At 41.1% G+C, this 22,889-nt stretch overlaps 1 protein-coding gene across 1 annotated transcript in view; it reads left to right on the top strand.

The window, feature by feature from the left end:
• Positions 1-1,296: 1,296 nt before the first annotated feature.
• col18a1a (collagen type XVIII alpha 1 chain a) overlaps positions 1,297-22,889 on the top strand; it is an 82,328-nt gene continuing 60,735 nt past the window's right edge. The window contains exons 1-2 of the mRNA XM_031757373.2: positions 1,297-1,693; positions 1,778-1,851. Of these exons, the coding sequence (XP_031613233.1) occupies positions 1,689-1,693; positions 1,778-1,851 (79 nt within the window). The 5' untranslated portion in view covers positions 1,297-1,688. The remainder of the gene's footprint in view (positions 1,694-1,777; positions 1,852-22,889) is intronic.

A 22,889-nucleotide genomic window follows, 5' to 3' on the forward strand; every position in this document is an offset into this window, starting at 1 on the left:
TTTTTAAATCCAGGATTTGATTGAAATCTGTTTTGTCCCACTCATCTGTTTTCACTCTCTTTTGTGTTTATATGCTGCTAATTCATGTTATTAACTTTGATCTGATCTCATCTGTAATTTGTTCTTTGTCCTGTTTATTGTTTGTGGCGTCTCTGAAGCTCCTCTGGTGTCTCTCTTCCTTCAAGCCCCAAGCAGCTGCAGTAAATGGCTGATCCTCCCTGAGCCTGGATCTTCCAGAAGTCTTTTCCTGTTAAAAAGGAGTTCTTCCTCCCTACTGATGCCAGTGCAAGGGGCATCTTGTGATTGCTGGGATGGTGTCTCTTATATTGAAGGGTGCTGACTTTACTGTACAAAGCCAGTAGCGGTTTTTGATACGGGCGACACGGGCGGTTGCCCGGGGCGGCATCGTGGTGGGGGGCGGCATCACGAGCATCGGCAAAAAAAAAAAAAAAAGATTGCTCGTACTCATGCTGTCCCGGTGTCATGCCAGCGCATATTGGGAATGGCATAGGGACTGATTGGTTTTCTGCCACCCATTTGCTGGGAGTAAGGGTGCCCTCCGTTTGCGAGGTGCGCCTGCTGCTTGCGGCACAGGGAGGAGAGGGCGGGACAGCGGGGGATTCACTGTCTGGCTGGAGCAGCATCTAATAACCAACTCGCAAAATAAAACAAAATAAAAACAAACCAACAAACACGAAAACACCAGACATTATGATACAGACTTAAAATCTGCAACGATGTTTTTTCGAAATTCTATACGCGAAAAGTGAGCGCGAGAGCCCTCAGTGCGCCTGCTCGCTGCGCCTGCTCGCTGCTGAAGTCAAAGTAAACTTAGTACAGTATATAGAGAGACGAGACGACGAGGCTCCAGTTACAGCAGTGCAAGTAAACAAACAATAAATATAAGAAGAGTAAAAGAATAAATATACACTTTAGGACTCGGGGTAAAGGGATCAATAACAAATTTGAAATTTATAGTTTGATGATTTAAAGTCTCACACACAACCTGTTGAAGGGGGGGGGGGGTGGCTGCTTCCAAATAGAGCACATTTCATTCATAATGTTGTAAATCCAAGCCCATTATGTAGATGATTTGAATCCTGGGTTGTGTGAAATCCCAGAAATAAACCCTAGACAAAGCGAATCTGTGAACTAAGGTGTAGGTCTGTTAGGTTATGGGGCGCCAGAGGGAGTGTTCGCCCAGGGCGCCAAACAGGCTAGGACCGCCACTGTACAAAGCACCATGTTTCAGAAAACTCTGTAGGGTCACATAAAGTGGGATAGCTGCTCACCTCAGCTGTGCTGTCTGCTCTCCTTTTAGTATCAAATGTGAGGAATATTTTAAAAAATGTGTTTCAGTTTTACTGCGTAATGAGAATTAAAGTAAAATAATGGTGACAATCCCCCCAAACACTTTTATTGTTATTTAACATTTCCATAAGCATACAGTCTACGAAGTGTGCGATAGTTCCCTTTTAGGACCTGGCGGAAGTCCCTGATGTGGAGTCCCGCAGGTCTCTCCCGCCTCCTGTTTCCAGCAGAAGCGCTGCGTCCTCATCAGCTGTTCGGGCAGCGCGCAGCAGCGGTGTGCTGGACCGGGAAAGCTGAGCTCACTTTTTGCACCTTTCACCCCCCAAAAAACAGTCCATGTAGCTTCCCCATCAAGCCTGGTGGACGAAGAGCTGACGATGAGGTACCGCTTTACGTTTTGATTGAAACTTTTTGTAAAGCTTTGGGCGAAGCGTTGAAGTTAGAGTGAGTGTTGCTGCCTCCGCAGGTGTTCTTCGTGGCTGGAGCGCCTGGTCTGCTGCGCGCTTATTCTCGCCGGTCCGATGGCATCGCAGTGGTCAGGTAAGAAATTATGCTGGAAATGAGAGTATCTCTGCTTTGGTGGCGCATACACAGCAGAAATCATTAGTTCAGAGACTTTTGAGACAATCAGTGATTCACGTGAACTACGCGCTTAATTAACATTTACCCGCTGGGACGTAAATCCTTTTATCCACAATAAATTCTCTTTTTTTATTGCGTGCCTTACAGAAACTTCAGGGACGCTCCTGCATGATACCTGCTGCTGTATGCTGAGAGTGATGTTTGCTCACTGTTTGGCTTGGGTGGCATTGTGTGATCTACTTTGCAGAAAGCTTTTGTGTGCCACTAACTGGCCCATTAGCGTTTCTGTGTGATAAAACATTGCTGTGATTCAAAGATTAAACACAGAACATGAAGTGGCTCTGGGCCAATGATAGTTTTTCCAGGGCCAAAGTGTGCAGTGTTTCCTGAACACAGTTTCATTGTCTCTTTGTCCCTCTTGTGTCTTGCTCTGTGTCTGGTCCTTGTAGTGTTTTCATGTCAGTTGAAAAGAGGCTCTTCTTTTTTCTTTCACTCCTGTGTGTCCACCTCAGCAGAACGTGTGTCCTTGTAGTCGTTACAGTGCCAAAGCAGCTGAACAGCATGAAAAGACAGTGGAGCATTTCTTCCTCTGCGATGGTGCTAAAGGGCTGTAAGAGCCACACAATGAAAAAATTCACCTCTGTTCTTGAATTATTTATCTTTGAGCCTCATGAATGTCCTACATTTAATTTAGTAAATGTTAAGTTGGAAAACTGTGTGGCTGTCAGATGGTAGGGAGAGGAAACTGAGAGGCTGACAATTAATATTTGATCAGCACTGTAGGGTCTTTGAGGAACTATATGATGCCAAGATGACTGTAACTCTACATGTACCGCCTCTTGAAAGTAACACAACCCATTTGATCAAAGATTTGGTTCTTTATGTCATTCACCTCCTTTTATTTCACTTTTATTTTGCCATGTGAGGCCCTTCCTTAAATACTAATATAAAGTAAAAATGTTCATATAGTTAGTTGTGGGCAATGTGACATTTTCACATGAATGCTGTTCACTGGCCCGCCACTCTGTCTCAAGAGCAATGCTTCGGCAGCTTGCGACATGGTTGAATTAGGTTCATTCCCATTCCCCCGGCTGGGTCAGGAATCTCTATTGTCATGTGATCTTTGACATGCACCCAGCATGGTCTTGCCTAAGGGGAACGGGACAAGGTGGGGGGGAGGGGAAGGCTGCAAGGGAACACCCCACTGAGCCATTTAATGGCTGAATTAGATGCCACATTGAAAATCACAGCTGGCTTGGGGTTTTCTCCATTTTTGTGCACAAGCCTGATGGTCATGGGGACAGGACAGCCATGCGAAACAAAAAGTAATAAATTCAAAAGGATCTTTATCTGACACCACAGCAACAAAACAGACATATTTGATGATTATGGATTGTATTTTACAAGCTTTTTGATCGACATTGCTCATGTTTAAAGATTTTCTGGAGACTCCAACTGACGGTCATGATCTTACTCCCTACACGTTGATACTCTTGTTGTAGGCGTATATGGTGGAAAAGTATAGCTTGTGCAGAGCGCCCAAACATCTGTTGATGTGTCAGGTAATGTACAGCTGCAGTATTTGAAGGGAAGCATCTGCTTCGAGACTCGGAGATTCAGAATCAGAATTTTTCCTTTTTGTTGCTTTGGAAAAAAATTGTGTTTGGTTTATTTTAAAAATACAAAATGTGTTTCCTTTGGTCAAAAATACTTATTTTAGGCAGCATTGGCATTGCATTACAGGTGAACCTGTAACAAAGTTTGGGGGAAATGTGCAAAAACTTGAAGAAAAAGAACAGATGTAGATGGCACTGATTCAGATATATGCACAGGGAAACCATAAGAAGGTAAATTTGCTGTAAGCGGCAGACACAACATATTCTAAATGGAAAGCAACAAACCCTTCAAGAATAAAAGTTAGGTTGTCTTACGTGGGTGGCTGTTGGATTGGTGCCTCTGTTAGGATCAGTGTAACTCTTAAATGAAATAAATGGGGCGACTGTGCACAGGTTCAGTTGACTCAGTGAACCTTGTGATGTCTAATCCCTGGATTTTCTAGTCAGTAAACCTGCTTATGCACAATCAACATCTCTGGAAGTGTCTCATAAGCACGAGGCTCGGAGGTTTCTTCTAGCGTTTGTTTTGCTACATTGTGTTAGCCGCCAGCATTTAGAAAGTTAATTAAACCTCTGCTAAGTAGGTTTATGTCTGTGGAGAGTGTGTGTGGGTTGGACTCTGTGTAAGCACACATTTGTGTGTGACGTTGTTGGTGGGAATCATTCAGGAGGTAGAGAGGATATCTGGATTCCTGCCTTGGTCTACTCTTTCTCCGGCAGTTTCATAAGAGACACAGGTGATTGACACCTGCATTTTAGCATGTATGCACTGCCCTTGCATATGCCAGTATGTCTTTTAGTCATGTTTGCCAGCCATTATAATTCAAGTTGGGTCTAAGTTTGCTACTGGTAATGGGTTCGAAAATTTGCATACTCCAGTAATAAGCCAAATCCCAACACCCCCGCCCCCATGAAACTTTCTAAACACAGTTATTTCAATGAGAACCGTGTGCCTCTTACGACTCATGTTAACCCTGCACATTTGTCAGAGACCTGCATATAAAAAAGAAAAGCTTGTCTACATTAGAAACACATTTCCCAAGTAGACTGAAGAGGAAATTTACATTCGGTGTCGTTTACTTTAAAGTCGGCATGTTTTTGTAAGAAAACCACGGTGGTCACATCCTGCTTTGAAAGCTTAATCTAACCCATCTGGATCATGCAGTGAATCTGAAAGAGTTGTATATCTACATCTACCCTAGACACCCGAAAGCACAGCAAAGTTTAAGAATCACTCCTGCATGACAAAGAACACTGTTTAAATTAGGTGTGTGTACACACAAGAAAGGAAAAATGACTGCCCTTCCTTTGTTTTTCATGTAGTTTGGGATCTACTGTGTAGATCAGGGGTGCCCAATCCTAGTCCTCGAGAGCTACCATCCTGCAGCTTTTAGATTCATCCTTGTTCCAACACACCTGAATCAAATGAATGTCTTGTTATCAGGCCTTTGCCAAACTTGATGGCATGCTGAAGAGGTCATCAAACCATTTGATTCAGCTGTGTTGGAGTAGGGATGCATCTAAAAGCTGCAGGACAGTAGCTCTCGAGGACTAGGATTGGGCACCCCTGGTGTAGATCATCTACTTTTCCTACTTTCTGGATGCATGTAGACCATTTCACCTCACCCTTATATCCTCCTTTAGCCACATTTTCTTCTATTTTGATTATAGTTTCAACACAAAGAAAAGGCTGTAGACTTTGGTTGCATGCAGGTTAACCCGGCTTATGCATGCATAAACCGGATTTATGAACAATTCTGACTATACCCGAAGCAGCACCAAAACTGGAGTCTAAGCTTAAACCAGATGTTGCATTTGAATGACAAAAAGAAGGGGAGCAAATTCATTAAATGCTGACCTTTTATGTCTTTTAGTCCTCTTTGTGACTTTGAAAGCATTGCATCAGAAACTTACATTTTAGCAAACAGTTTATGGATCAGACTTTATATTAGCAGCATTTTAATGGTTTTAGGTCAAATTTTAAATAACTGAAAAAAATAAAATCTGTTTTAATTGTGTTAACAAACATTTCCTGGCATTTAAAGGCCTTCGGTCAGTGTTGCCTCACTATTACTAGCGTCCCCCTGTTATCTTGCTTTTGAGGACAGGGCATCCTTTTGAATGTTGCTCACAGCTGTTATTTGTTATTTTATGTGCTCCTACCACTTGGTGTTTCAGGTGCACTCAGCTGTTGTCTCATGCTGTTTCTGATGTCAAAATGCTGGGTTGACTGTGGCAAAATACAGAGGAACACCATAATTACTGCTTATGTTGCAACAGAAGAGGATTTGCCCAACTATCTCCCGCAATAATGGCACACTGAGTGCCCTCTTACCACTTAGCATCTCCTTCCTGTTTGTGGTGAAAATCCTCACGTCATTGCTGGTCTCTCCAAGCTGTAATCCACGTAAAATCTAAAGTGTGAAGGTGCGCAAATTACAGGAGACTACAGCATATACATGTTTTTTTATTAAAGGTGTGAGCATAGTTAAGTTGCTGGTTGATGCAGAAGAAGAAGACACAAGTGTAGCTCAGTTCTTGAAGAATTCATCCAGCAGTACAGTCCCCACGTCTTTTGCTATGTGATTTTAAAAAAAAAAAAAAAAAAAAAAAAGTGACATAGGTTGTGAAATGTAGCCACAAAGTTGCTAAGTTGATAGCAGGGTCAGGTGAAAGTCAAGCTGAGATTGTATCATATATATCCCAAAATTCAAAACAAAATAACCCAGTACCTTTTTTGTTATTATACATGGAAGAATTTGCAGAATAATCTGAATTTAAGCCAATTTTACACGTGCACTGCAACCTCAACCTCTCCAGGACTTGCTTGACAGAGGAGGATGCGAGAAAGCAAAAGTCCAATGCCGCCGGATCGCACATTAGCCTGACGGTCTTTAGTGAGTGGGCAGACTGTGGATGGGCATCATGTGTGCCACTTCCTTCATGTTCTTTCCAGACAGATTTTCTGCCCAAACCCAGGATTGTATTTCCAGTAGTGCAAACTCATTTGAAGTGGACTATTTATTGACGTGTCTTATGTTTGAGAAAGCACAACTGGGCAAATCTTTTGACCACACGGATCTCAAATTGTTCAAAGTTTGCTTTAGACACGCATGTATTCACGAATCAAAGCGCTTCATATGGAAGGTGAAAGTGTTCTTTAAAGGCAGACGTGTCCCTTGTTGCAGATTTTGGTGTTTTTTGTGTGTATGGCAATACTGACTTTGTAATATCAGTTTCTGTATATTTCTGTTTAGTCAGTAAAATAAACACTGTTGAATAGGCTGCTTCCTAAGTGGTCAGGACACTCCTGCAAAAGAGATTTCTGAAGATTCACAATTTCTTGGTTAAAGTTTCAGTCAATAAAACCCCCCCCCAAAAAACCCAAGTGACAAATATCTAAATTATGGAGTATTCAGCTCTAGAAGACATTAACTTTGTTACAGTGTATAGACTGGTGCATGTTGTCAAGTCTCTTGAAGACACCCAAACGAAACTTGCAAAAGCCACTGAGCTCCTTTAGAAAGCATTACATTTTCATCAGGGCTCACTTTTACCCCGTACGGTCAGTTTATCAGCACTGCTGGCTCTGGTCTGGATGAAAACTGGTTTCCATGGCCACCAGGTGCAGATTTTTCCACCACAAAGCCGTATTTGGCTGTAGCAGAGGAAATTGGATCTATCTACTGGCACTTTGTCCCAGTCTCCAGCTTTAGGTAGTGTTCACTTGTCCTCACTGACAGCCTGCTGAACACAGAGGCATGAAACTAGAGACCCCCACTCCACCCATTTACATTCTCTTGTCCTAAGAAATCTAAACCGTGGGCTTTTCACTCTCCATGATCTATGACTGGTTCAGAGGGACCATATAGACTGCTTTATGTCTTTAGTTATGATGTGATCTTCCTACACTATTTAGAAGGTACTTTGGAGATTTCAATCTGAAATTAGCTTATTTTAACTGTCAGATGTGAGCACTGTTAACACAAGCACCAGCTACCACCCAATGTGTTTTTTTAAAATGAATGAATAGACCATTCAGCATTTCACGAGGCCCCTCTCAGGAATGCCATTGTGCGTTTTGAACCTCACGTTGCCGTTATATCCCTCTTTTTTGCGCTCTCCACGTCGTCTTATCTTCTGATTGACTCTCATGATGTAGAGACTGCTTTTCAAGGCATCCTTGAATTCCACTCATTCACCCGTCCCTCAAGATCTGCTGTGTCTGTAGGCACTTCTCTTCTTACCCTGTCACAAATCTCACGTGGGGGTGTGGACTGAGGAGAATCCCTTGGGACAGGGAGATTAACATCAAACCGAGAGATCTTCTGACAAAAGAGGGATTTGCCGAGTCCTATAGCTCGATCCTTTACTTTCCTATGTGTTTGCCGGAAGTAGAACTTTGAGCAAGGTATGAGATTTGATGACCTATCCTTACTGTACCTGCCAGAAACCAAGAGGTGAGATTTCCGGGTGCACTTGGTTTGAATTAATAAGATAGAAAGAATTACAGGAACAAATTAACTGACAACTGAAATCAGCCATTGACATTGTGGACTGCCCGACCTTAAAAATGCATCAGCTTGCTCTGAAGGTGATTTCCTTTCATCATCAACTTTGGAAAGAATCCAGTATCCAATCCTTTTCCATTCATGTCATTGCTTATCACTGCAGTGAGATGGAGGACTTATGGTCTTTTTGATGATGTGCTAAGCCTAGATTTTTACGAAGTGAATGCCTCAGCTGCTCCTAACTTGGAAGCTGCTAATTGTTGTGTGAATCATAAGCTCGTGGACAATAAAGGATGCCCTCCATTCACTCTGTGGTTGTTATGGACCAGGTGGCACAACGCCATCCATTAAGAGGCTTAGAGAGGAGGAACATAGGCCAACCATGGGGATGTTAAATATTTAGAGGTCCAGTGAAAGATTTGCTGGGTTATTTGTTTGCTGAGAGAGCCTGGAGGGTCTGCAGTCAAATTCCCTTCCACACTGACCAGCTCACTGGCTGAAACATCCACTGAGACTCTATGCTGTATTCAACTGAGCCCTTTTGTTTCACAGCTCATGTTTATAGCCTTGTTATTTAGGCTTGCTAAGTAGTTGTGGTCATGTAAAGTCCTTGTAACCTTAAGTTTCCTTTTGCATCCTGTCTTACCAAGACAAGAACAAGGTAAGAATGCAATGGTGGACTAAATTTACCTCCCTTGGGAACATCTTGCTATCTTGTTTTAAACTCTAAATTAATGAATGGTTTATGCAGTAACTGTTATAGTCATTCATCTCATATGAATGTCTGTTTTAATCTCCTCAAAGACCCTGTAATTTCATACAGATCTGACTCTCACAGTTCAAGTATACTGAATATATTCAACCCAACCTAAAACTGACCCACTCTCAGATGTACATCTTGGATAGAACTGCTAATGTACTGTACAGTGTTTACAAAGGGGTAAATCTTCCAAATCCAGTGTGTAACTTACCTTTTATTTTTATTAAAATACATGTATTTTCTAATGATTGGTCTTATATTGCCAAGCAGACTAAAAGTATTATTTTTCGGTTTCATGTGAAGTGACCAAACCAATTATTTTCACAGCCTATTTGGGCCACTTCATAACACGGGAATGAGATCAGCTTTCAAATATCTAGTCCTTTATGTCACCTTCAGGTCACCCCTATCACATCATTTCTACTCCAGTTGAGTGTGCTGTAGAAATGCATACTCTCTGCACCTGTGTGAGAGGAAGTAATCAAGTCTGTGTTTGGCAGTTATGTGACCTGACTGTATCCGCATGATACGGTCCAGGCCCTTGAACAGGCCTGTGTTCGCCTTAGGCTTTGGCTAGTTTTGTGCTGGTTTTCAACCAGTGTCTTATTGCCTCCCTTCTTCTCTTTCCCTGTGTGAAAGTTGGACAGCATGTTAAGGTCACTGCTCCATGAATGCCCTCAGGTAAGAGTAACTGTGTTTTTTTTCTTTGGTTTGGCATACTGTACATAGATGGGACATGTGGAAGTGGCTGTATTAAATTCTGCAGTCTCTGTTTATTTTTGATGTTTATCTGGTCATTTGTTGGTCTGTGTTCAGCCCTGAAAATAAATGTTTCCTGTTGCTCATCTGAAAAGCTTGTGGAGCAGAGTCCAAGTTTACTTTGGAATACCAGTAATGTCTACTATCATTTTTCAAGTCCTCTTTGGGGGGGATATTTCTTCCTACCTTGTTGGTTCACAAAGTTCACTTGTTTTAAACCAGGTTGGTGCACCAGCTCAAACAAAGTGAAATCCCAGTCATGTGTATTTTAACATGCCTTTGCTTAGCTTAAGCTGTAGTACAGGAAAACCTGTGGACTTTTTGTGCTAAGTGGCTGGTGGTGGGAACAATCAATGCTGGCACCCTGGTCTCCAGTCTGGCTTGCACTAATTGAGAGCTCTGATATTGTCTTGTGGATGAAAGGCCTCTTTGTACCACTTATTTCTCTTCATCTACTGTATCCCCAGGCCTCTGATATAGCTATAGGCATAACGTCAGGCCACTGTCTCTGTTCATTACAGGGGATTAAAGTGTCAGTTGAAGGTGGAGTGTAAGCTGACCAACATAATTCACTGACAGACATTTGAAGGTGTTGTCTGGTAAGCTAAATGTTTATGCCCTTCCAAGTGGATGTCAGGGTTTAATAATATATGTGATTCTCATCCAGGGCTGTTGTCTTGGTCAGTATTTTGATATCAAACATTGTTGTTTATTGTTTAAAGCACTATGCATTTACTGAAGCAAAAAAAACAAAACGTAACTTTAAATGCATTTTAAATTAAAAACAAATTAACTAGAAAAAGGAGGTGGAGGTGCTGGGGAAATGGGTGGGTAGGACCCAACGTCACAGGTGTTTTTGACCATGAAGTTTGGCCTGCAGTGTCTGCTGTGGGAGATCTGTGGGGACGGAATCGGCCGGAGAGAGGCCGTAGTGGCAGCAGACTTGTACACCTTGAGTGACCTGACCCAGATAGCCAGAGGGAGATTGATGGAAAGCCACAACTGACAGCAAACCACCATTTTGGTTGCACTCTGCTGAAACAAACTTTAAGGCAGTGCGATCTTGAGGCGAAGGCAGCTGCCTAACTGCTAATGAGCCTTCTACATGTTCAGCTGCAGAACAGCTTTTATTTCCTAAATAAGTGCCTCACTGACCAAAAGGTTTCTTGGAATCATCTCGGTTTAGGCTGGACTCAGTATTGAGTAAGTTCTGAGTTTTATGGAAGAATCAAAGTGCAGTGCTATAAAGGAAAAGGTTTCCTTGATTTCATTACAATTAAGGAAAATTAAGGATTAAAATTAGTCTTTGGGCTCCAGTTAAAGTCGGTGTTTTATTTACTTACTGTATGTCTGTATTAGCCAGTGAAGGGCAAATATGAAGGGAATGATATCAATTTCTTCTCTTTGTGACAAAAATCGAGTGTTTTAGCCTCCTTGGATTTACTCTCAAAGCCTTGATCTGCATTGACATGTTCTTGAAAAGCTGTGCAAAGCTGAAACTCAACACTTGAGCTAGGCCTAGCAGGCTCAAAGAACCAGAAAAGAACAAAGAGACAGCACCGGCCAACAGAATGAGCTAACAGTCCATTCCTTACACGACTGAGCTAGTGCAGAAACAAGAACTCTGTGTGCATTCTTTCCACATGAAGCCCACGACTTCTGCAGAGGATGCTGTTTACTCATGCATTCAGAAAGAACAACAGGAATGGAAAAAGATTCATCTTTGGCATGTGCTGAACGCTGAAAGGTCGTACACATGCATCTGCACCTTCTGCCAGCATTTTTAGCTGCTCAGTAAATCACAGACCTGTGTAGGCAGGTAGAAATTTTGCATTCGTGGTGAATGTGAGGATATAGTTTGAAGGGCCATGAAAAATACCATTTGCGTGAGGGAGTATTTGAAATGGCACGGTGCGGTTAAAGCCTTCAAATGGGGAAAAATGTACTGGAGCTGAAAGAAAAACTTTTCTTTATAATTCAGGGTTTTAAAGGTTGAAGTCAAATCTGAACCAAATAGATTTTTAAGCTTGTTGCACTGAATACGCTCTAATCTGGGAATACTCAAAATGACGAAAAAGGGTGAAAATTTGAGACTTTAATTACAGATGGTCTCAAAATGACACCTTATAATCTTGGTTACATGTAAGGCATAATACAAGTTCCCTGACATACTGTGATCTAAATTCTTGCTAGGTAATACTGTACAAATGACTGAAAATCTGAGAGCCTCAAACACTGAAGAACTGCTAGCTATCGATGATTCCTGATCTCTCTAGCCAAACCTTTTCATGTCTTAAATAATCACAATGCAAAATTAAAATCAAGCAGGCAAACACTGTCTGCTGTTCTCTTATTTAAGAGTACAACATTTGGATATTGTTTGAACAATCATTTCCTAGACACATGCCTGGACATATTCCTTTCAGTTCATAGCCACTGATCCAGACTTCTCTGTTGGGTGTTTGATCTTTCGGAGTCTTAAGTGTGTCAGGCTGATGAAAACGAACCCGCTCCTGCCAAAACCTTGACGTGTCAGTGTTTGTTGAGCAGATGTTAGGGTTTTAAAACACTGTTGCTGTGCAGCTTACAGTATTGTTATGGTTTAATTGTGTAATGAAGGAAGTGAAAAAACTTGAATTTTGTGTTTGGGAGCAGTTGCTAGATGGTCGGTCAATAAGTTGCCCTTCGTGACTGACAGGAGAATTTTAAGAATGCCGATAGCCTGGGAAATTTGTCAGTGGACAGTCTGAATGCTAAAGAGGTGGGCCTCTATTTTATTAGATATGAACATGTCTCGGAATGTGACCATAATGCAGCTTTTGACTCACAGAGCCTCAAGACCTTTGAATTTCTTACTGTTTGATCAATTTTGTTAAAAGTACTGACTTATGGAGGATTTTTTTTTTGTTTATTTTTTTCACTTTTGTCACATTCTAAGCTCTTAAACTGAAAGGACTGATTGATATAGTCAGATGAGCATTTTGGTACCCTCGCCTGTTAGCAGAAAAAGCAAAGGGAGTGACTCGTCAGTCAGTGCTTTCTATGGCTTAAAGCTATCGGGCAAATTAAACTCAGTCGTGTGCTACAACACAGTAACATATTGTTAAAGCGAACTGCACTGTGCTCACTGTTAATTACACTCAAGGGCATGTATTCTGACATCACATCAATGAGTCAGTGGTTGCGGCTTCAGTTTAATTTGATCTGATTAACATCTGCAGACACTTATCATCATCATTAACACGATTGTCTGGGCGAAAATAGCTCATTCAGCCAATTTTACAAACGTCTAATCGGTCAGACATTGGATGCTCCCAAATATTTGTCGAATATTAAATCTTCCACTTTTTTTAAGCTTTCAGTCTAAATATCAATGTGTTAATTTAAAGTAATTAGAATAAAAATGATTTTTAACATTTCTTCAACAGCTGTGTTATTGCTTTTTTAAAAACCCACTGCGCTCTGAACAGAATCAAACTTCCTGGTGGTTTTTCTGTTTGAGCAATGAAGCTGCTATGAAAATGGGTCAAGAGGGGAGATTAGACTGTTAAGCACACAACGTGTGAACCCTGTGGTCTGTGGTTTAGACCCATGATGTTTAGGGATTTGTCTTATAGCAGCAGTCTCTGGTTACACTGTGCGCAGATCTTTTTCTTTCCACAATTCACGTTGTTAGAAAAGCTGCGCTTCATTCTTGGTTTCACCTCCAAAGAAAGTTGTTTTAGTCGATGAAATCTAGCATGCCCTTACGAGTTCACTGTCAGGTACATCATATATGAAGTCAGAGAAGAATCTGCCTCTGAAAGCAGTCTGACAGTAACAGCTACGTAATGAAGGCAGGGTATTGATTTAGCTCATGTTGTTTGTCCAAGTTTGGAAAAGATGTTTCAGGCATGTTGGTAAAAGCTCACTGTTTGAGGTTTAGTTTTTTTAATTTAAAAAGGTGTGATTTATGAAAAGGTCGCCAAGAGCTTTGCATATATTACATTTTACCACACTCGATTGAGAGTAGATGTCAGATTTAAAGTCAAGCAAGAAGATTGTTGGTTGCTTATTACATTTCTTATCGCCATTACTCAAGGTGCATCATGGAAGAAACTAAGCCTCATGCCTGTGGTAATCTCTTGTAAGTACTGGTTGTTAAACCTCACAATGGTTGTTGGCCTGATTTATTTCTAACACTTGATCTTGGGTTGATCTAGATCCCCGTGTTTCAAACCTTGCACAAGAAAAATAACAACACAGCCAATTCCTGTTGCAGTGTCAGATCAGAGAGGCACATCCCCGCTCAGTGTACAGGCTTCAGCTCGTTCACAGAGCCACCAAAAGACTTCCAGCTACAAGATAATTTAACATTATAGTTATTGTAATGATGATGGTTTTTATTGTGTGTAAATGCTGTTTTACTGATATGGATGAAAGAGATAATTTACCTTATCTATGATAGTAAAGATCAGTTGGAGTTTATGTTTGGATGTGACATGGAAATATTCAGGCATGGGTTTTCTTTACCCACCCAAACCCCCCACCCCCAATACCACCAAACTTGCCTTGAAGGCATTTCAAACCTCCCACGTCTCCACCCCTCTAAAAAGCTTGCCTCAGGCCTGTAACTGTGTCTCAGGCCAGGACAGAAAAAACATTGGGTTGACGAGGTTTGTCTGTGCGTGGGTGGGGGGGGCAGGGGGGGTTCCTCTAAGAGGCTGGCTGTTTTCCAAAAGTTCTGTACATCACTGAAAATTCACAATAGGGTGAAAAGTACATAGGTGACAAATAACTCCTTGATAAACTCGGTGCGAGGCTGAGCTAATGGCAGCCTATTTTTCAAAGGTGTACTCAGGGTACCGAACAGAATCAGTGTATTGTGTGTTGTGTTTGAATAGTGTCAGAATGAAAAAAGCTCTAAGGATGTGTTGGCTCACATGCGGTGTGCATTTCCCTCCACTGCCTGCTCTTTACCTTCCATATGTCTTATTCATCCCGCCATGCCACGCATACCACCACTCAGCCCATACAGCTGAACAATACTATTGAGTTACTGCAGAGCTACCTAATAGGTCTAAGCTAAAGAGTGCCATAGTTGCAAGACTGTCTTCCTTTTATTAAGCTAAGGAAGCAGAGGAAGTTATGATATAAGAGCTGAAGCTTTCTACCTATTGCAAGTACTTAAAGACCCTACAGCTGCATGATTTCCTTCCCCAAAAAAACCCTTAAAAGATGAAAGTTGACCCACTGGTGGCGGATCAGCAACTCTCCCAGGGGTTGTTAAAGGCTTTTTCGATGTTAATCGACTTCTAACAAACCATGACTGATAGTTTCCTGGATTTTTATAATGAAAGTGGATTTTTTTTCTGTTTTTCTTGGAGCAAGAGAAGGTAGAATAAATCTAAATCTACTGAAAGACTTAATTCTGGCAAAAAATTCTTACTTAGCACTTGGTAATGGGGCAGAATTATAACTTGGTATGCTGCTTCAAAAGGAATTCGAGAGCTATTAAGGCACTCACATAATTGCTTTATCTCTTGTGGGTGGCTTCATGAAATTCAACCTCTGAATGTCCTTCCTGTAACAATTTGTAGCTGCAGCGGCATATTTTTGTAGTTTTTGTTGTATTTATTCTCCAGTTGAATGGTGCATTGTTTGTCAGAAAGAGGAAAACCAGGCCACACACACACACACACACACACACACACACACACACACACACACACACACACACACACACACACACACACACACACACACACACACACACACACACACACTGGAGTTCACCTTCCTCCATTGCCAGAAATACCATGCCGCTCGGCTGCGAGTGTGTGTACTTTCAGGTTATGGTGTATGTTAAATCAGCTAAAGATTTTTCTGTCACTTACAATGAAATGGTCCCTCACTACTCTCCTTCACCCCATATTTATTTCCAGACTTCATTTTGTGTCTGCTCCCCCTCAGTGAGTCCAAATAGCCATAAGCTCAGTGGCTGAAGTCGGGTCAGCATGCCCTCTCTGACTGACACACACACACACACACACACACACACACACACACACACACACACACACACACACACACACACACACACACACACACACACACACACACACACACACACACGCACACACACAGAGAGAGAGAAATCTCCCTGGTGAATAGTCACAACTTGTGGGGAATGCCTCAGTGCAGACAATAGCAAGTATCCTTGCTTAACTTCTCCCACCATCCAACTGAAACGCTGAGGACTCTGAGCTCTTTTGTGTGTTTCCCCCTCGGCTCAAAGTGCCCCAGTCTGACACACATAACTGAGTGTGTAAGTAGACTGACATTGCAGATTTTTAATCTGTGAGAACAGCTAAATACTTGTGACAATGATCCAGACAAAAATGTTGCGAAGCTTAAAACGATCTTAAATCTCTTACATCCCAGGTTTGGGCTCATTTTTCTGGAGCAGAAATGATGGAAATTTGACTAGAAAATTCACTTTTGCAAGAAAGTCTGTAAATTTGTCCAAGTAAACTGAATATTCTGTCAATAAAACTGAATGCATGAGCAGATGAGTGTTGATGTTTCTTACATGAACACATGAAACAACCTTGATTGTGTTTGTTGTGCTGGGAGGGTAACTTTGTAAATGCGTTTCACTGCAGATTACAGAACACATGTGTTTGAAAGTAGTTAACATATTCTGTTTGCTCAGCGTGAGAAGCACAAATACTTTAGGATTACTGCACGACTGTCTTACATTTTATTGCATGTGGCAGTGTGACTGTATGTGGCATTTAAACAGTACTGCTGCCTAAAGTCTGATGAAGTCACTTTTAGTTCTCTGTCAAACATATCGAAGACCCAGTTTTCTAAAGCATGAAGTTAAAACGGTAAACAGGATGAAAATAAATCTGTTCTCTGAACATCTTTTCATTTTATTCCTGAATGATTTTCCTGAAGATGAATCCAGAAAAGAGAGATTTTTATCTTATCAGCAATGCACAATGTGGGTAAACTAAGATGCATAGAAAAAGATTGTAGCTCTCAATTGGTTATTCCAAATTAAAAAAAACATGTAATCTGTTGATTTTAAGCAGTATGAATATATTCATTCATATGTAAATGATTATTTTATTTATATTATACCTGTAACTAAAAACTTTGGCAGAAACAAATCCCGACCTTGCCCCGTCTGCATTGGTGGGACTGATGTCGAAATAGTCACATCCTACAAGTATCTGGGAGTTCAACTGTGGTCTGCCAACACGGACGCTGTCTACGAAAAGGGTCTGAGCCCGCTTTACTTTCTACGAAGGCTCAGATCCTTCAATGTATGCAGCAGGCTGCTCTATATGTTTTATCAGTCTGTTGTTGCGAGCACCATCTTAGCTGTGGCGTGCTGGGGTGCAGGCATCAAAGCTAAAGACGCAAACAGACTGAACAAACTCATCAGGAGGGCCGAGTCGGTCTTCCCACTGCTATCGGACGCTTTCATTCATCCACTCAGGATGAGGTCCACACATGTGGAAAACTAATCACCATTCAATGCACCCTGTCACTTTTGTACACCACAACATGTATTTGCACACATCCTTTTATATTTATATGTATATTTATATTTATACCTATATCTCTATATTTCTATTTCTCTTAGTATTTATCTATCATAGCTCTGCTTCTACACTCATTTTAAATGAGTGCTTGTTTTTTGTTGTATATTTGCTGCTATGAAAACTCAATTTCCCTCTGGGATTAATAAAGTTTCTCTGATTCTGATTCTGAAAAACGCCTACATTTTGCATTCTTGAGGTATAACTTTGTTATGCATGCAGTGCCCAACACCTTTGCACCATTGTTTTCCAGTGTTTGATGTTTAACTCTTTCACTGAATGACATCCTGACACCAGCATGTGCAAAGCTCTTCATATTTGAGAACATTTTTTATTGTATCACTTTAGGATTCATTACATGGGTGTCAGCTTTTATTTTTCTGGACATTTACTTGTAATACACTACATTTAGGTTCAAGTCTTTATCTGTCTGTGTCTTTGTTCAGCACCAACTTTGGTACTCAGTGGGAATGATGTTTTCTTTAAAATATTTATTTGATCTTTTGCTCTTGTGATCACTGACCCGTTATTGTAAACACTGGTGACCATATTTGTATGAGATGTTGGAAAACGAGACTAAAGAAATGCAAAAATAAGAGCTCTGTGTGACTAGACTTGGACATAATGATGCTTTTTGCTTTTAACTGCATAAATGTTCACAAGTAAGTGTCAACACGGGCTGCAGATGTTTTACAGGTTGCGTTTACCTGTTTGAATAACTGCCCTGAGCTGATTTTCAGTTTGTACAGCTGAAACTTGGTTATTATTTTTACAGGTGTTTCACTGTAAATGTACTTTTCCTCTGTCGTGCCAACATTTCACAAATGCAGCAAGAAAAAAAGAAAGTTGAAAATATTCCAAGAAGGAGATGCCAATATTTACAGTCACTTTGTAAAGATAACAGGTGTAGAGAAAAGAAATACAGTAAGAACATGACTTGTTTAATAAAAATACACTTTTATTTTCTTGGAGCAGCTGAAAGGCTTTACTGTTGAGCCCGGGTTCACTGCGTCCTGTCGGATTGTTTGGTCTTGGATTGAAAGCGTGTAGCCTTCAAGGCTGTATCAGTGTCCCCCACACCCATCATGTTTTCCACCTGGACAAGGTAATAAAAGTTACTGTGGAGGAGACAGAGAGACAAGTAAAGAGAGCTTGTAGTCAGATGGTGGAACTTGAGTACCCCACCCAGACTTTAAAAGGTAGTGTTGTGTGTAGGTGACACAAACCTACAGACCTACAGATCTCTCTTACTTTGTGTTTTATTATTCTCAGACCCTGCCTTGTAACTTTTTGTTGGTGTTTGCTTGGTTAGGTTTTCCTGCTTTTCTTGAAGCATGTCATTAAAGTTAAAAAAAGTCAATAGTAAAAGCATGACTGGATGTAAAACTTGTTCTTTTCATTTTCTTTTTTTTTTTTTCAATTTTTGATCTCTTACCGAGACTGTAAAACAGAGAGAGGATATATAAACTAGTCTTTCCGTAGCTGTTTTTCACAGGCCTTGTTTGCATGCACTTTTTCTATTAAAAAATTCCATTGACTCTATTTGGTGCACCAGCATACTAACACCTGTACAGGTTTCCTGACAGATAAGATGTTGGAAGCAGCTTCTGTGACTGGTTTAAGTGGTGGGAGGATGTTTGATCTTTACCTTGCTTGCTGGCAATGTGACACTATCTACACATTAATAACACAGACTGTGAAGGAAGGTAGAAAATGTGTTAGGTGATAATGAGAAGGCATCTTGATGCATGCTCCGTCATCCAGGTAAGTAAATCCCAAAAGGTTCATTCTGTTCATCTGGACGTAGCGTTTTCAGTGGGAGTAGGTGCTAATTTTTTTTCCTCATTTCAGGCATGAAGAATAATTAACACACAGTTATGTGAAAAACTAAGTACACCCAGTGATACAAGAGCTTATAGAACCACCTTTTACTGCAATAACTAGAAGCTGTTTTCTCCACGACTTTATCAGTTCCTCACACCACTGTGGAGGAATTTGGTTTAACTTAAACCAAGCTTAAAGTCTCACTACAGCTTTTCAGTCAGGTCTAGACTGTGACTCGGCCATCGCAGCACATTGATTTTTATTTATTCTTTTGGTAGATTTGCTGATGAGCTTGGCATCATTGTCAGGGAGAATGGCCTCCGATTTCACTCTTATAGTTCGTGGTCATCTAAATGACATGTAAGGTTCCCAAGACCAAAACTGAGCCGAAATCATCACCCCTCCACCGCCGTGCTTTACAGTTGGCAGAGGTGTTTGTGCTGATACAGTGTTTGGTTTTCACTATGACCAGACATCTGCACTTTGGTCTCATATGTCTAAAGGACATTGTTCCAGTCTTGATGTTTGTTCAAATGGCTCTGTAGTGTAGTGGTTTACAGATATGCGCAACCAGGAAACAGGCCTGATTTGATCCCAGGAGGAGGCACAGATTCTCTGGGGTTTGCTTTAGGAAGGGCATCTGAGGTAAATATGTATGTAATGTAATATCCTTGTGAGTAGGAGAAGAGCTGAAAGTAGCTTTTCCATGTGGTTTGTTCAGATGCAAGTTTGCAAACCTAAGCTGTGCTGCCATGTTCTTTTTTTAGGGAGAAGGGGATTTTTCCTGGCAAGCCTTCCAAATAAGCAATGGTTCAGTTTTTTTCTAATTGTGCTGTCATGACCTTTACCATATTACATGCTGAGTGAAGCCCGTAGAGTTTGAGATGTCGCTCTTGGGTTTTTTTTGCAGTTTCTTTGAGCATTGCACCGTCTGACCCTGGGGGTGAATTTGCTGGGAAAGTTGTGGCATTGTATTAAGGCACAGCTGAATGCTTCAGACCGGCAAATGAGTTGATGGACATCAGATATCATATCATAATTTTAAGTTTATCATATTTTTAAGATCAGCTAATGAGTTTGACACGTTTGTTCTTGGAGGATTGAAAAGTAAAGTGCTGACGGTGTAGAAGACTTTCCAAGTTCATCAGTTTAGAGATGCATATGATCACTTCAGGTAGGATTTAGTGATATTATGAATCACTTATAATTGAGACCACAGCAATTTTCCCTTCTTCAAGTCCTCACATTGAAGAAAATGATTATGCAGCCATCTGTAGCCATTCAGCAACATGACTAATGCAAAGCAACACCGGAGGAAATCCCTGTACGTCTGTTTAAAACATTGAGGGTGATTGTAATACAAATTCAGCCACAACCTTTCCCTTTCTTTCTCTGTCCTCCTACACCCTCAGCTATACTTTTTTTCCCTAATGCTTCACAAAAGTGTTACGGATATACAGTAAATCACATGTGGACTGAAAAACCTCTCCATCTTTTCCCCACGCCACATCCCTTTAGACATCATTTAGACATGCATAACCAGAAACGCTGGATTTTTCGTGTGACTCCCCCGCTTGCAAATGTGGACCGTAGACAGAAGATTCATTATTTACAGCTATGTTGCTTTCTTAAAGAAAAAGGGAGGAATTCGCAAAGAATAATACTGCTTTCTTATAAGCTCATCTTATGCCTCGGGGTGGTAGTTGTTCACATTTGTGGGAGGGGATGTTGTAAGATGTACCACTGTTTTTTAGACTGAAAGAAATAAAGTTATTGTAGGGACAAATCTCAGACAGCCGGACTGAGTCACACTGTCTTCATTCCAGGCAGCTGTAGGTGGTGGGGAGCTCCACCCTCTTTAACTGACCACAAAAAACCTAAGCCCCTGGGGCGATACTTTTGGTGCCTGCCGTTCCTCTTTCTGCTTTTTGGTATTGCAAAGCCTGAAGCAACACGAGTGGAATGCCTTTTTATCCGTCTTTTGTCCCACTTTCTTGAACAGGCACTCCTTTTGTTTTAATTGGTTAATTTAACTAGGATTGTTTTCACTTGCGGCTCTGGGGATGGGAGGATATTTTGGGTTGTTAGTAAAGAATGAAAAGATGGACATTAATAAAAGAGTTTTGTTGGTAAGACGCGGCCTCCCCAGTTTGTTTCAGCCCAACCTCCGATGCTTTATTTCTTTGATTAAAGTCAGAGTTGGACCATTTTTCATCCTTGAATATTTATGCAACGCTGACACAGCATCTAAACAGCTCTCTGCTCTCTTCGTATCAGATCTTTCAAGTATGCGCTGCCCCGATTGCAGTTAAAGGAGAACTCCAATTTTACAGGCTATTAGTCGTGGTTAGTTTACATCAGCCTGTAAAAACATCATTAAGTTTGAAAAAATAATCTCAATCATGTGAAATTTATAACGGAAAGCCTTCGTTCAGACGGTCTGAGCAATGCAAGGTTTATTTATCGAGACAAGCGGCTAAAAATGTTTAAATACGTTGCCGTTGTAAAATGAGAAGATCGCCCTCATCTATTACTGGTTTCTGTGGTCTAAGATGTGATGCTGTATTCTGATGATGACTCAGCAGCGTTTTCGAGTTTAATAGCACAGCCTTTACATGCTTGTGTTGTCTTGTCTTGCATGAAGGCTTTTCTTTGCTTACGGCAGATTATGTAGATGAAGTTCCAATGAGAACTCAAGCCCTGAGAATTTCCTCCTTTTTATCCCAGATTTCCCAACACAACATTGTCTTATGCACAGATCTGCTGAGCTAAGAGAGCAGTTCCCTGTGGATGGGCTGCTTTCTTATTTATTTATTTTATATCTAAAATGCTATTGGAGATATATATGGCGAAATAAGAAGTTCACTGCAAGAAACTCTGACTCTAAACTCTGACATTCATTAAAAAAAGGGTTAATTTATCAATTTTTAGGTTTTCAACAAACCATTTGAAGGGACTTCATGCTTGGTTGGCTGAGTAAAGCTTCTGGAAATGACTCCCTTTCACTGGGAAAGTCACAGAAGAGTGCCCCTGTAACGGCCACCATCTCAGGACCTTTTGATGTTCAAACACATGCTTCACTCATTATGGGATTAAGAGGCTGAGGAAATTGTGCGGTTGGCATTGTTGAAATCACCCAGTGACTTGCAAAACTTTACCATCAGCTTAATTTTCTGGGTTATATAGTTTCTAAAGTGAGCCCACTTTCATTGTTCTTGGAGTTCTAGATACGGGACTATCGCCAGTAAAAATGCAAGAAGGTGTAAGGATAAAGCTGATGTCTCTGTCCTCAGACCTGAAAAGATTGTGGCAAAAAAACGCTTTGTCTAGCAGAGGCACAAATGTTTGTGAAGGTATAAACGTTTGCAAATCCTTCTTGCACGACAGTCGCCGGTGTTATTGGCCGTGTGGTCACAGAGACGTCTGGATTTCCCCTCCATCTGTTAGCAAGTTGGAGAAATTTCCGATTTACATCCGCTTACCCTGACTCATGCTCTTTCACGGCACACCAAAGTTTTTGTTTTTTTAACTCAGTTTGGAATGAGTCAGTGAGTGGAAATAAACACTGTGTGAGGCTCTTTGAGAATTAGATAACATCTTTAATGAATCCAGAGTGCTCTGTTTTAGCTGTTCTGTAGGATCTGTGACACACGAATGGACTTTTAATTTAAACCTGTTCCACTCTGAACAGTGGAGGAGAATTCAGTAAGGGTCTACATTAGGTAGCTTTGTGAATTACACAAAAGAGCTTTGCCTCCTGTGAGGTGAATATAACAAGCCACAAAAGATGCTTCAGATCTTCTGTGAATTCATGTCTCGGCGTATCACCGTCTCAATCCGTTCCTGGCAAAATGACGACAGTTGGTTTGTGCAGAAGCCAAGTCTGCCAGCCTGTCTGCCGTGCCTGTTTGATTAGATGGGTGAGAAACTTTAA

Source organism: Oreochromis aureus, linkage group 16 (genome assembly GCF_013358895.1).
Source record: "Oreochromis aureus strain Israel breed Guangdong linkage group 16, ZZ_aureus, whole genome shotgun sequence".
Lineage (NCBI taxonomy): Eukaryota > Metazoa > Chordata > Actinopteri > Cichliformes > Cichlidae > Oreochromis > Oreochromis aureus.